The sequence below is a fragment of the Leptopilina boulardi genome, unplaced genomic scaffold (genome assembly GCF_019393585.1).
Source record: "Leptopilina boulardi isolate dan_hultmark-lab unplaced genomic scaffold, ZJU_Lbou_2.1 LbouV2_40, whole genome shotgun sequence".
Classification (NCBI taxonomy): domain Eukaryota; kingdom Metazoa; phylum Arthropoda; class Insecta; order Hymenoptera; family Figitidae; genus Leptopilina; species Leptopilina boulardi.
Genome location: NW_026137974.1, coordinates 266810 through 280904, shown reverse-complemented (window position 1 = coordinate 280904; position 14095 = coordinate 266810). Strand labels below are relative to the sequence as shown.

The window sequence follows — 14095 nt, the reverse complement described above, 5'->3', positions numbered from 1 at the left end:
AATCTAACTGGTTTGAGTTGATTCAAAACTACTTCGAGTGGATTTTAAACAAGTTTAGACTAATTGAAAGCAAATTTAAGTGGGTACTAAAATTATTTTAAATTAATTAGAAAAAGAAACAATTGTAATTTTGAATAAAACTAGTTTGAATTGATTTTGTACAGATTTGTAGTTGCAATAAATCTAAAACAAGTTCTAATTGGTTTGAACTAGTTTGAGTTGGTCCGAAACTATTTCGAATTGACCATAATTAACAAAAAAATATATTTAAATTGATCGAATACTAGTTTTGCATTGATTGAAAACTGGTTGAAATATATCTATAACTATTTCTAACTGGTTTGAACTTGTTTGAATTTGAACAGATTAAGATTCATTGAAAATAAGTTAAGAATTTCTCATAAAACAAATTAAATTTGGTTTGAAATTAGATTGTATTCTTTGAAAAAATGAGTTTAAAGAATCCGAAACAAATTCAAACAGGTGCGAACTAGTTCAATTTGGTTCGAAACTAGTTTGAATTGACTGTAAACAAATTCAGATTCATTGGAAACAAGTTTGAGTAGGTTTTAAAACTTGTTTTTGAATTGATTTAAAAAAAAAACAAGTTTATTTTGTTTCGAAACTAGTTCAAATAAATCTAAAACAAGTTCTAATTGGTTTCGACCTAGTTTGAGTTGGTCCGAAACTAATTTATAACGATTTTAACAAGTTCAGAGTCACCAAAAAATTGAGTTGACCTTTTTTTCGGAAAATTTGAAAAGAAAAATAGAAATGTTGTTTGAAACTAGTTTAAATTAATTCTGTACAGGTTTGAATATGTTCAAAAATAATTTTAACAAAAAAAAAAAATAAATTTAAATTGGTACAAAACTATTTTTACAGATAAGAAAATTTAGAAGATTAATAGATTAAAAATTACTTGAAATAAATTTAAATAAATTCTAACTAGTTGGAACTCGTTTGAATTGATCCGAAACTAGTTTTAAATTGTTTTTAAACAAATTTTCATAAATAGGTATAAAAATATTTTTTTTTTGTGTTTTTCTTTTTATTCACAGGCAGACAAAAGTGTCGTGAGGATTGGGGTGATAGTGTTGAATATGAGAGGGCATATAATATTTTTTTAGATGGTGCTCTATTATTAGTGCCGTTAATTGTTATGAGTTTAGCATATTATTTAATAGCAAGTAAACTTTGGAGGGGCCTTCAACGTGAAATTCGTCAAAGTTCAGTGTGCCTGGGAAAATTACGTGAATTTCCTAGCAGAATAAGTCGTGAAAAATCAATGGATCGTGAACATTCAGGAATAATGGAACGTACAACAATGTTTAATTCACGATCTGATGATTTAGCTGGACCTTCAAATTCAATGTCTTCCACAAATCGTGTCAGATGCAATCGAATAAGCTCAAATCGTCGCGCAATGTCTGCCAAGGTATTTAAAAAAAAAAATAAATAATTTTTTTTCCTCTCAAAATGAGAGTATTTTCTCCCTAGAATAAAAATTATGGATTTTAATACTGAAGAGAAGAGAAATTAAAAGATTATTTTTATTTTTATATTTTTTTTCAAAATTAAAAATTATTCCTCTTAAATTGAGAGGATTTAATTTTTAGGCTAAAGAAGAGTTAAAATTGTTATATAGAACTTCTTTAAATTTTATTTTCTATTTTTCCATTAGAATTACAGCCAGTAAAAATATCCTCTCAATTTAAGAGGAATTTAATATTTAAATAAAAATTTTAGGAATTTAATTTAATTTTAGGCTAAAGAAGAGTTAAAATTGTTATATAGAACTTCTTTAAATTTTATTTTCTATTTTTCCATTAGAATTATTACAGCCAGTAAAAATATCCTCTCAATTTAAGAGGAATTTAATATTCTTTTCCAACAGAATTTTAGGCAAAATTTGGATTTCTTAAATTTTGTATACGAAATATGTTAGTATTTTAAAATTTTACTACTTCTCTCAAATTGAGAGGATTCACTTTTTAAGGTTGAAAAAAATCCTCTCAATTTGAGAAGAATATAAAAAATTTTCCCTTGATAATAGAAATAAAATTAAAATTAAAAGAATTTTGAGAAATAAAATAAAATTTGTCCATTATAATTATAGCCAGTAAAAATATCCTTTCAATTTAAGAGGGATTTAGTATTCTTTTCCAACAGAATTTCATGCCAAATTTGGATTTCTTAAATTTTGTATACGAAATATGTTAGTATTTTAAAATTTTACTACTTCTCTCAAAATAAGAGGATTCACTTTTTAAGGTAGAAAAAATCCTCTCAATTTGAGAAGAATATTAAAAATTTTTCCTTGACAATGGAAATAAAATTAAAATTAAAAGAATTTTGAGAAATAAAATTTAAGACTTCTAATTAAAATAGAAAATCTCTATTTATTCTCAAATTGAGAGGATTCAATCATTAGCTACAAAATAACATTTTATTTAGATAATAAATTTTTTTTGAAAAAAAAACATTGGATTTTTATACTTTAAGCTTAACACAAGACTAAGAGGGAAATCCACTTACTTTGAGAGGAATACTAAAATTTTATTTTATGCTCAAATTAAGAGTATTTGAAATTTCAGGACGATATTTTAGTATTCATTCTTTAAATATTTTATATTATGTTAAATATGGAATCTTTTCAGTAAGAGAGAAATAATTTTGTTTTCCTCTAAAATTAAGAGGATTTCTCTTCTAAGTATAAAAAGAAATATTATAATTCTCTGAATATTTGAGAAAAAATAACATTGAAATATTTCGTTATTGTATATTATCAAAAATTAACAAATTAAAATTATTCTTATTTTGAGAGGAAAATTTTCCTTTTCATTTAAATTTAGAAGAATACATTTTTTTAAAAATTTTTTAAAAATAAAATTAAAATCCTCTTAAACTAGGTGGAATAATGTATTTTTATTGCTGAAAAGAAATTACACTTCATTTCAGAGGAAAATTTAATAAATTTCAAATTATTATTATTATTATTATTTATTTTAATATTATTATAATATAAAATATTATTTTTAACTATTTCTTTTCTTTCATTACAAAAAATTGTAATTGCAAATGAAAAAATAAGCTTGTCATTAAAATTTTAATTTTGAAATTATTTAATAATTTTCCTATTTATGATCAATAAAATGATTTATACTAAGGGATATAAACAGTGTATAGTGAAGCATAAAAAAAAGTTAAGTTCACGTTTCGAAGTACTTATTACAAAAGTTACATATAAACATAAATATATAGAGAAAAAAAAACTCCCACTATAATATCAGAGAGAAGATAAAATATACACAGGTAAAATGACAACAGTATATCAAGTCAATATATTTACTATATACTGAGAATATTTATATGTAAATTTATCGATAAAAAAAATGGTTTATACAGATATAATATAGTAAAAAAATAAAAGTTTCATGTGACACTTTAATAGGGTAATAATATGTGAAAATAGTTTTTTTTTATTATTATTTTTTAATTGAAAAAACATATATATATATATATATATTAAAAAAATACTCTCGAATTGAGAATATTTCGCTTCTGAATTTCTCAAAAATTGAGAGATTTTTTAACTTGTAAATTTCTATCACAATTTTAATAAATTAAAAAAAATTATTGTTTTTTAGATTTAGGAAAAAAATTTAATTTGAATGCTAAATAATCCTCTTAATTTAAGAATAGTAATTAAATCAAATAAAAAAAGGAAAATAGAAAAAATAGAAAATAATCTTATTGTTAGTATTACAGCCTCAGTAGTATATAGAGTACAGCCTTACATTTTGTTTTAAAATTAAATAATCCTCTCAATTTGAGAATAATTTAATTTAAAAATAGGAGTAATTACAAAAAAATTAAATAGAAATTTACTTTCGATATGTATAGAACTTGTTTGGTTTTAATTTTTCCTATTGTACATTTTTGCTAAACGATTCCTCTCACATTAAGAGGATTCTTCTTTTAAGTAAATTTTCTACTAAAAAAAAAAGTAAAAACTTTTGAAGTTTTTTTCTCTCTATTACTAAAAAGAAGTTTTTTTTTTACATTAGATTATTATTTCTTTTTCTCTCAAAGAATTATCAAAACTAATCCTCTCAATTTGAAAGTAATAAAAAAAAGTATATTTTATTATTTTATTTTATAAATTTTAATTTTCTTTTTTCAATGGATAGTTTATAAAAAATTTATCAAATGTTGGAAGGACGTACAAGAGAGTTGATATATATATATATATATATATATATATATATATATATTGCACAAGAAGAGGAAACAATAGCAACGATGTTTTTGCAAATTTGTCCCTCCAAAGTCGGAAAAGCAAGAAAGCAATTTGAAAGGGATCGGGATTCGAAAGTACAAAAGCTCCTTGCTTCAGGGCTTAGTTTAGCTTCACATTGCTATACACAGAGAGCATTTCAAATCAGACAGAAAGAAGAACCCGATAACAAAATCAAGAAATATATATCAGCTCTTCATTCTCATTCGAATCTTTTATATATATATATATATATATATATATATAGATGTCGTCAATTCGATCTTTGTTCTTCCTCCATTGACATATTCAAATGATATGAAAATTGGGTCATGAATATAATATAATATTTCCGAATAATGCAATTCATATACTAAATAATGAAAAAAACTATATTTAAATAAATATATATATATAACATAACGACAATATAATGGATAAAATAATTTTTATTAAAAGTAAATAAAATTATGAATAATTTTTAAAAAAAAATTTACTTATGAGAAAAAATCCTCTTAAAATAAGAGAAATGCTGCAGTAAAGATGTGCAATAGAAAAAATTGTCATTTTAAACTAAATTCTTTATTACTTTGTTAACAAAAAAAAATATATTCTCAAATTGAGAGGATTATTTAGTTTCGAATTGAAAGGATAATTTACTTTCAAATTGAGAGGATTTCTCTAATTACTAATATTATTTTCTATACTGAATTTTGAATTATCTTTTATTTATTTGTTTACTTAGTATTATTCTCAAATTGAGAGGATTTTTTAATTTTAAATTGAGAGAATAATTTACTTTCAAATTGAAAGGATTTCTTTAATACAAAGGCCATTTTTAATACTGAATTTTTAATTACTTTTTATTTATTTGTTTAATTATTTAATTCTCAAATTAAGAGGATTATTTAATTTTTAATTGAGAGGATAATTTACATTCAAATTGAAAGGATTGCTTACAATATTAAGGTCGTTTTCTATACTTAATTTTGTATTTCCTTTTATTTATTTGTTTACTTATTAGTAATCTCAAATTAAGAGGATTATTTACTTTTAAATTAAGAGGATTATTTACTTTTAAATTAAGAGGATTATTTACTTTTAAATTAAGAGGATAATTTACTTTCAAATTAAGAGGATTTCTCTAATACTAAAATTATTTTCAATACTTAACTTTGTATTACCTTTAATCTATTTGTTTACTTATTATTATTCTCAAAATGAGAGGATTATTTACTTATAAATTAAAAGGATAATTTACTTTCAAATTAAGAGGATTTCTCTAAGACTAAAATTGAGGCTATTTTCTATACTAAATTTTGTAGTACCTTTTGTTTTTTATTCAATTTTTATTCGAGAATATTTTTTTTTTACTTTTAAATTGAGAGGATTTTTTCTCTTAATAAATAATATCATAAAAAAAATATTTTGAAATAATTTTTTTTGTCTATTTTTGATTTAAATTAATAAATATATAAATAAATTAAAAATTGCAAAAAAATTTCTAAATTCATATAAGAAAATCCTCTAAATACTAAAGGAATAGAATTCCTGTGATATTTAAATCTAAAAAAAAAAAAAATTTTGTCATTCTACTGAAATATTGTACGAAATAAAAATTCAAAATTGCCAAAAACGCTTATGATTTAAATTTAAGACAAAAATCCTCTTAACACAAGAGGAATAGTTTAGTATTGATATTAAATAGAAAAAACAAATTCTTTAGGGAAAATTTATAACACTATGTGATAAAAAATCAATTTTTCTAATGACAAAATCCTCTCAAATTTAGAGGAATTCATAAGCGAATTATTCCTCTCAATTTAAGAATATATTTTTTGTTTTGTTTTTATTATGTCGAAATTGTGATATTGAAAAAAAAAATTTAAAAATCTCTCAATTTTAGAGAAATTCAGAAGCGAATTATTCCTCTCAATTTGAGAATATATATATAGTATATATATTTATTTTGTTTCTATTATGTGTGCAAATCGTGATATAAATTAGAAAATGGTTTAAAATTTTCAATTAGAATAATTCAATAGCGAAATATTCTTCTCAATATGAGAATATTTTTTTTTTCTACAGTGTTCAGTTTATTTTTATTGGAAAAAACGTGTAAAAAAAATTATTTAGAAGATTTTTAAAAAATTTATTAAATTCTTTCATAATTTTTTAATATTTTAATGTAGTATGTAAAAAAAAATTTGAATTTTGTTAAGAGAACATTTTTTGTTTAAATCGCAACATAAAAAAAAAACAAATAAACTGCTTTTTAATTAAATAAAATTTTTTTTTATCTCATTATCTAATTATTCTATAAACAACATGTTGTTAAAAATGACGTTTCGCATGTCGAGTTATTAAAAATAAAAAATTAAATTTTTATGCATGGAAAAAATTACCTAATTTTTTCTCACCTAAAAATGATTAATTAAAAAGTGTATTTTTTTAGCTGTGATAATATTTAGTTACTATTAATTATTATAAATTATTATTTAATTTTAATTTAATTTTTATATTAATTAATTTGTTTATTTATATTTTTTATTTATATTTATTTTTATTTATATTTTTATTTATTTATATTTATTTATATTATAAATTCATTATTAATTATTAATAATAATGTAAATTTATTATATTAATAATTAATATATGAGAAAATTTGAAATGGTAAATATTTCAACGACATTGTTTGAATAAAATTTAACGAAGGGAAATTTCACAATGGATATATAGAGAGGTGATAATTAAAATGTGTAATGTTTAATATTTGACTTGGCTGATATTACGGATTATACGCATAAATAAATTTAAGAATGACCACTGCCAGTGAGTGTGGTGTGAAAAGTGTTGAATATTAATATGAAATTATCCATTTTCCTTATACGAAAATATTCACTATATATATATATATATGGCTCTCAAAATTTTACATTCATAATCATAAACGTTGTTAATGAATGTAGTACAATTTTCATAGCATGAAATTCTGCATCTTTTAATTGCAATGTAAATTCTCCACTATTTTTTTTCTTTCATTGATTTAAATAAAATTCTCACAAGCTTGAAGAAAAAAAAATACTTTTATTATTTTTCTATAGTTTTTTAAAATTTTTTATATCTAAAAAAAATTTTTTTTTTGTTAATAGTATTTTTTTTTATTTTTATTTTTATCTTAATTTTTATTTTAATTTTGATATTTTTATAGTTTCATATAAAAATAATTTTTACTTTTTTATTTTCATTAAAATTTTTTTTTTTAAATTGTTAAATTCTATAATTTTTAATATTAAAAAAAAAAAATAATAAATTGTATTTCCAAATTTTTGGAATTTATTTTTCAAATTTCCAGATACGAAGATTAAAATCATCGACAAAAAATTCAACAAATGTAGATGTTAATGTCAATGTAAGTGGTAGCAATGATTTAAATTCAATTATAACATTACCTGGAACTAGTGGAACTGCCAATGGAAATGGTAGGAGAGGCTCAGTGATTTATCGGGAAACGGATGAACCCGGAGGAGGAATTGAGAGTCGTCAAAATTCAACTTATACTTCGAGACGGCAACATGTCATTCGCAGTAACTACATGGGAAAAAGTATTGAGGCTAAAAAGAAGGTATTTTTCAATATTTACATGAAAATTTTCTTTTACATTTTTTTTTTTTTTTTTTTTTTTTTTTGGCCTCTCTATATAAACTGACCTATCACAGGAAATTGCAAATTTCACATGCGAAGAAGATTATTACCATTTTTTCATATTAAAATTTTCAAACAGGAAATTATTTACTCCTATAGAAAAATAAGATTTTTTTGATAGAAAAAAAAGAAATATTATAGACTATTTTTATTTAACAATTTTTTTTCTTTTTACAAAATTTTCATGCAAAAAAAAGAAATTTTAAAATAATTTGTCAAAAAAAAATTTTTTAATAACAATTTTCGGTAAAAATAACAAAAAAAAAATTTATTAAAAATCATTTTTTAATGTTTTAAACTGTTTGCAACATTTTAAAACGAATTTTAAATCATTTACATAGCTCTAAACAAATTTATATTCCATTTGAAATAATTCTAAATATATTTTAAATAATTTAAAGTAGTTTCAAACAAGTTTAAAACTGTTTGAAATAATTTTGAACCAGTTTGAATTGTTTAAAATAATTCTAAACAAGTTTTCAATAATTTCAAATAATTTTAAATAAATTTTAAACTATTAGAAACAATTAAGAACAAGTTTTAAACCATTCAATTAATTCTCAATAAGTTTCAAACCGTTTTAAACAAATCTGAACAAGTTTTCAACTGTTTGAAACAATTACGAACGTGTTTAAAACTGTTTTAAATTATTTCAAATAAGTTTTAAATCGTTTAAAACAATGTTAAACAAGTTTTAAATAAATTTAAACAATTTTTCAACCGGTTTAAAACTGTTTGGAACAATTTTAAACAAGTTCGAACCGTTTAGAACAATTTCAAACAAATTTTTAATAATTAAAAATAATTCCAAATCAGTTTTAAAATATTTAAAACAATTTAGAACTACTTTGAACCGTTTAGAACAATTCCAAACAAGTTTTTTTAAATTTAAAATAATTTTAAACCAGTTTTAAACTGTTTGAAACAATTTCGAATGAGTTTTAAATCATTTAATTAACACTAAACAAGTTCTAAACCGTTTGAAAAAATTCTAAATGAGATTAAATAATTTTAATTTATTCTAAACAAGTTTTAAACTGTTTGAAACAATTACGAACGTGTTTAAAACTGTTTGATATAATTTTAAACCATTTTGAACCGTATAAAACAAATTTAAACAAGTTTTCAATAATTTTAAATATTTTCAAATAAGTTTTAAACTGTTCGAAACAATTTTAAAACAAGTTTGAATCGTATAAAACAAATTTAAACAAATTTTCAATAATTTTAAATATTTTTAAATAAGTTTTAAATTGTTTGAAACAAATTTAAAACAAGTTTGAATCATATAAAACAAGTTTAAACAAGTTATAAATAATTTAGTGAAAATTTGAAACATTTTCAAAAATTAAAAATCAATTTTAAACCATTGAAATTAGATTAGAAAAAATTATATGAATATTTTTAATATATTTTGGAATAATTTAAAACACGTTTGAAACCATTAGAAATAAGTTATAAAAAGTTTGTAACAAAAATTTAACAGTTTTTGGTACTTTTTTAAAAATTTATTATTACAGTCGTTATTGTTCTATTTTTTAATAACAAATATTAATAAAAATAACAAAAAAAAATAATAATAAATAATAATGATAATATTAATAATAATTTTTATTATTTATATTATTATTATTATTTAGTTTAATTATCACTTTGTTATTTGCTAGACACTTTTTTCTTTTTATTCTGAATAAAACTAATTATTGATCCCGGGAAAGTTTTAATTGTCTAATTTACTTGATATATATATATATATATATATATATATTTATTTATTCATTGTATTGATCCCCCTCAGCTTGACATATTATATTGAATGAAGTAAAGTTTCCTTGAGAACTGTAATAGCTCATCTAAATTTAAAATAACCTCTAATGCTAAAGTTCATTAGTTATTAGTAATTACGAAACAATGTCATTTATTTGAAAAATAATTTACGAGCCTCTGAACTTTCATTTTGTCGTGTACACTGCTCATAAACTTTTTATAAATAATTTTTCTATGAATTTTATTATTCTCCGAGTATAAAAAAAGAAAAAAAAAAGGTTTAAAATTCCATTTTATCAAAAGCTTTTATAAAATTTTTTTTTAAAAATTAAACAAATTTTTTTATTTGAAAACAAATGTCAAATGAAAAATATTAATATATTTTGTATAAACAACTGTTTTTACATTTTTTTTTTAATTTTGTAATATTTTTTTTTTATTAGATATTTTTTATTATTAGATAACTTTTTTTTATTGTTAGATAATTTTTTTTTTCTTATTAGATAATTTTTTTTATCATTAGATTTTTTATTATTATTAAATAATTTGATATTCTTTTTTTAGTAGATAATAATATTTTTAAAAATAATTTGTTTTTCTTTTTCTAAATTCATTAACAGGTAATAAGAATGCTTTTTGCCATTGTATTGGAATTTTTCGTCTGTTGGGCGCCTTTATACGTCATCAATACGTGGTATCTATTTGAACCAGATTTGCTATATTCCCTTGTTGGTAGCACTGGAATTAGTCTCGTACAACTCTTGGCTTATATTTCAAGTTGCTGCAATCCTATCACCTATTGCTTCATGAACCGGAAGTTCCGAGATGCTTTTCTCAGTCTCTTTGATTGGTGCAGTTGCTGGAGGCAAGTTCATCTTCCACTTACTATATTTATAACTTATTTCGAAAGAAAATTCTATTTTTTTTATTTATTACTTATTATTATACTAACAAACTTAAATTTGTTCGAAACAAATATTTTTTTACCTTGAAAAAAAATCTCACCTACGCAAGGAATCGAACCCTGGATTTTTTTTTGGCAAATCTGAAGCTCTAACCACGCGACCACTGCACATCTTTAGGCGAAAGTTTATAACAATTCTTTTCTTTCATTGTTTCTAATTATTATGTGGATTTTATTTCATTATTTTTTTTAACTAAAAAATATTTTATTTCTTTATTAATTAAATATTAATAAAAAATAATATTATTAAAATATTAATTATTAATATCAGAGTAATTTTTTTAAGAAATGAAAATAAAATGTTTCTTTTTGGTAAATAATATAAAATTTAAATTATTATAAATTATAAATATAAATAATAAAACAATTGAATAAAAAATGGAAATTATATTGAAAATAAAAAATAAATTTTCAAAAAGAATTTCACCCATTTCTTCAGTTATTCTTGTATTCTCAAAAAAAAAGTTTATTTCCACATTCACAAATTCAAGAAACGAACAAACGCATTTCTCTCTCTTTTCAAATGTCACGTTGTGAGAGACACGTTCTTGAAGTTGGCTAATTTGTTTTAGATTGCGATGCGGGGACCGTGGTACCTCCACAGGGGTCACAAGAAATATCACTCAAGCTGGAAACAGTGAAGTCAGTGCAAACGACTCAGCCATTTACTTAAACAGAGCATCACTCATTGGCAAATCGGGCAAGTCTCAATTAAAACTTCCAACACTTCTTTCTTTTTTTATCCCCTCATTTATTTTCTTTTCTTTGTTCCATTTTTCTTTGACAGCAAAATATAATTTAATTTTTTTAGAGCGAGAAAAAAAATTTTCGAACTTAATAATAATAATAATACTTTAAAAAAAATTACAATATTTTAGAATTAATTAATATTTCAATTAAAATTTTTTTTTAAATTAAATGTCTCAAAAATGTTGTAACAATGTCATTTATCGACTGCCGGTAATGTAGATTACAAAATTCGACTGATGGTAATGAAGATTTCGCATTTACCGACTATTGGTAATGTAGATTTCGTCTTTACCGACAGACGGTAATGTAGATTGTATCTTTACCGACTGTTGGTACCGACTGTGTTGGTTTATTGACTGATGGTAACATGTAAGGAAACCGTTTATAATACCGCCCGATAATTTTGACTTAATACCAGTGTAATATGAATATTTTTCGATCTACATTACCGACTGATGGTAAATATGCTGAATTCTAAGTTTTTTTACTTTAAGTTAACTATTGCATGTGGATAATTTACTGTATTCAGTGGTACTTACAGTCTATGGCACTTACTGACTATGGTTTATACCAAATGTTACAATTTTTATTTTACGTTACTTACCGTTCAATTATTTGGTCCTATTTTTTATTTAGGGTTAACAATGCTAATCGGTGGTAAACTGCGGTAGTATTATCATTACTGTCGTTTTAAATAAAGTATTCTGAAGCGAATATAAAAGTTCCGAACTGGTTATCAGCGGTTGGTAAAGTAGATGGCATATTTACTGACTGATGGTAAAGTACCGTTTAACTCTTTTGAACTAATTTACCGGCGGTTGGTAATTTAGACAGCATACTTACCGTCTGATGGTTAATTCCTTTTTATCTCTTCCTGACTGTTTTTCCGTCAGTCGGTAATGTAGACAGTATATTTACCGACTGATGGTAAATTACCTTTTTTATCTTTTTAAACTGTTTTACTGGCGGTCGGTAATGTAGGCAGCATATTTACCGACCGATAGTAAAAACCCTTTTTTATCTCTATTGAACTGCTTTACCGGCGGTCGGCAATGTAGACATCATATTTACCGACTGATGGTGAATTACTTTTTTCATAACTAACAAACTACTTTACCGACGGTCGGTAAAGTAGAAATCGTATTTATCCACTAATGGTTAATTACTTTTTACTTCTTCCGAAGAGTTTTACCATCAGTCGGTAATGTAGAAAAATGCCATTACCGACCTATCTTTACTACTTTTAATGTAATTTACAATATTAAAGTAATTTTTAAATAATTACTAAATTCAAATCGTAATCGTAATTTTGTTTATTTTTTGAATTATTTCAAACAAAAATTCTCTTTTCACATAAAATAAGTAAAAAAAGGGAGCACAAAGAGAAAAATATTTGTATAATTTTTTTTTCTTCTCCTCTTTTTTTTTGCAGAAGTGGTTCGACTATTAGGCGATGAGGATCGTGTTTAGCAAAGAGCTTTGCCTGGAACGATCGATAATTCATGTTCCAGGAGATGTTTGAAGACGACTGAAATAATTTGTGATTCACATTTGAAGTTGAAATCGTAAATTTTACGAAATATAATCTCAATTCTCTATATTTAGAAATAATATTAAAAAAAAAATTTTTCAATTTCCACTTGAAAATGGCACTTTAATTTTGTATTTTTTTTTTTTTTTGTCGTTTTGGCAAAAAAAAGGGGCAACAAAAAGGAAGAAAAAAAAATGGATAAAAAAGAATCGTGAAAAAAAATTGTGAGTAAATTTGACTCTTTTAATTGGAAGAGAAGGAAAAATTGATTCAAATTTTTTTTTATTCCTGAAAAAAGTTATGACTATGAAAATTTAGTATAAGACAATTTTTTTTTGGTAACTATGAAGAGTATTATTTTACATCGAACTTTGATTATTATCAATTTTGAAATATATAGGAATTATTTTCTATTTAAAACTCTGTGTCGCTATTGAAATAATGAAATTTAATATATATATTTTTTTATTTCAATGAAATAATTTTTAATTTTATATACAATATTTTTTTTTTAAATTCCTTTTTATATTGTTATATGTAAATATTTTTTATCAATATTTTTCTCTCTTTTTTTTAAAAAAAGTTTTTTATATTAAAAATTTTAAACAATTACTGATAAGCATCGAATATTTGCGTCGTTTTTTTTTTCTTTTTGATATTCAATATTTTTCGATTAACTTTGTATATAAATACATAAATCGTATCGTATTAGTTTTAACGATGCATTTTACGATAATCGAAATAATGATATAGGTATATTGTGGAAAAAATATTAAAAAAAAAAAAAAAAAATTTCTTGGTATATAAAATCATGCCACACTGATCATGTTATAAATTTTAACATCTAGGGCGAATATTTCGTGTTTTTTACCTCTTTACCCCCCCCCCCCCACCCCATTCATCTATAATATAATAAACTTATGTGTATATATAAATTTTATATAAAAAAAAAAAAAATTCTATAGGAATAAATTAATTGCTGCAAAACAATTGAATTGAAAAGTAATTTATTTATAAAAAAAAATGTTTTAATGTATTTTTTTTTTATTTTGTTTTTAATTATAAAAAAATAGTTTTTTAATTATTTATTTTTATT

General features: G+C 22.1%; 1 protein-coding gene across 2 annotated transcripts in view; it reads left to right on the top strand.

The window, feature by feature from the left end:
• Positions 1-13450, top strand: part of LOC127289190 (cholecystokinin receptor type A-like) — a 53273-nt gene extending 39823 nt beyond the window's left edge. For both annotated transcript variants that reach the window (XM_051316989.1, XM_051316990.1), the window contains exons 7-11: positions 1062-1438; positions 7638-7907; positions 10375-10619; positions 11291-11418; positions 12901-13450. In XM_051316989.1, coding sequence (XP_051172946.1) covers positions 1062-1438; positions 7638-7907; positions 10375-10619; positions 11291-11418; positions 12901-12938 — 1058 coding nt within the window. In that variant the 3' untranslated portion in view covers positions 12939-13450. The remainder of the gene's footprint in view (positions 1-1061; positions 1439-7637; positions 7908-10374; positions 10620-11290; positions 11419-12900) is intronic.
• Positions 13451-14095: the final 645 nt, after the last annotated feature.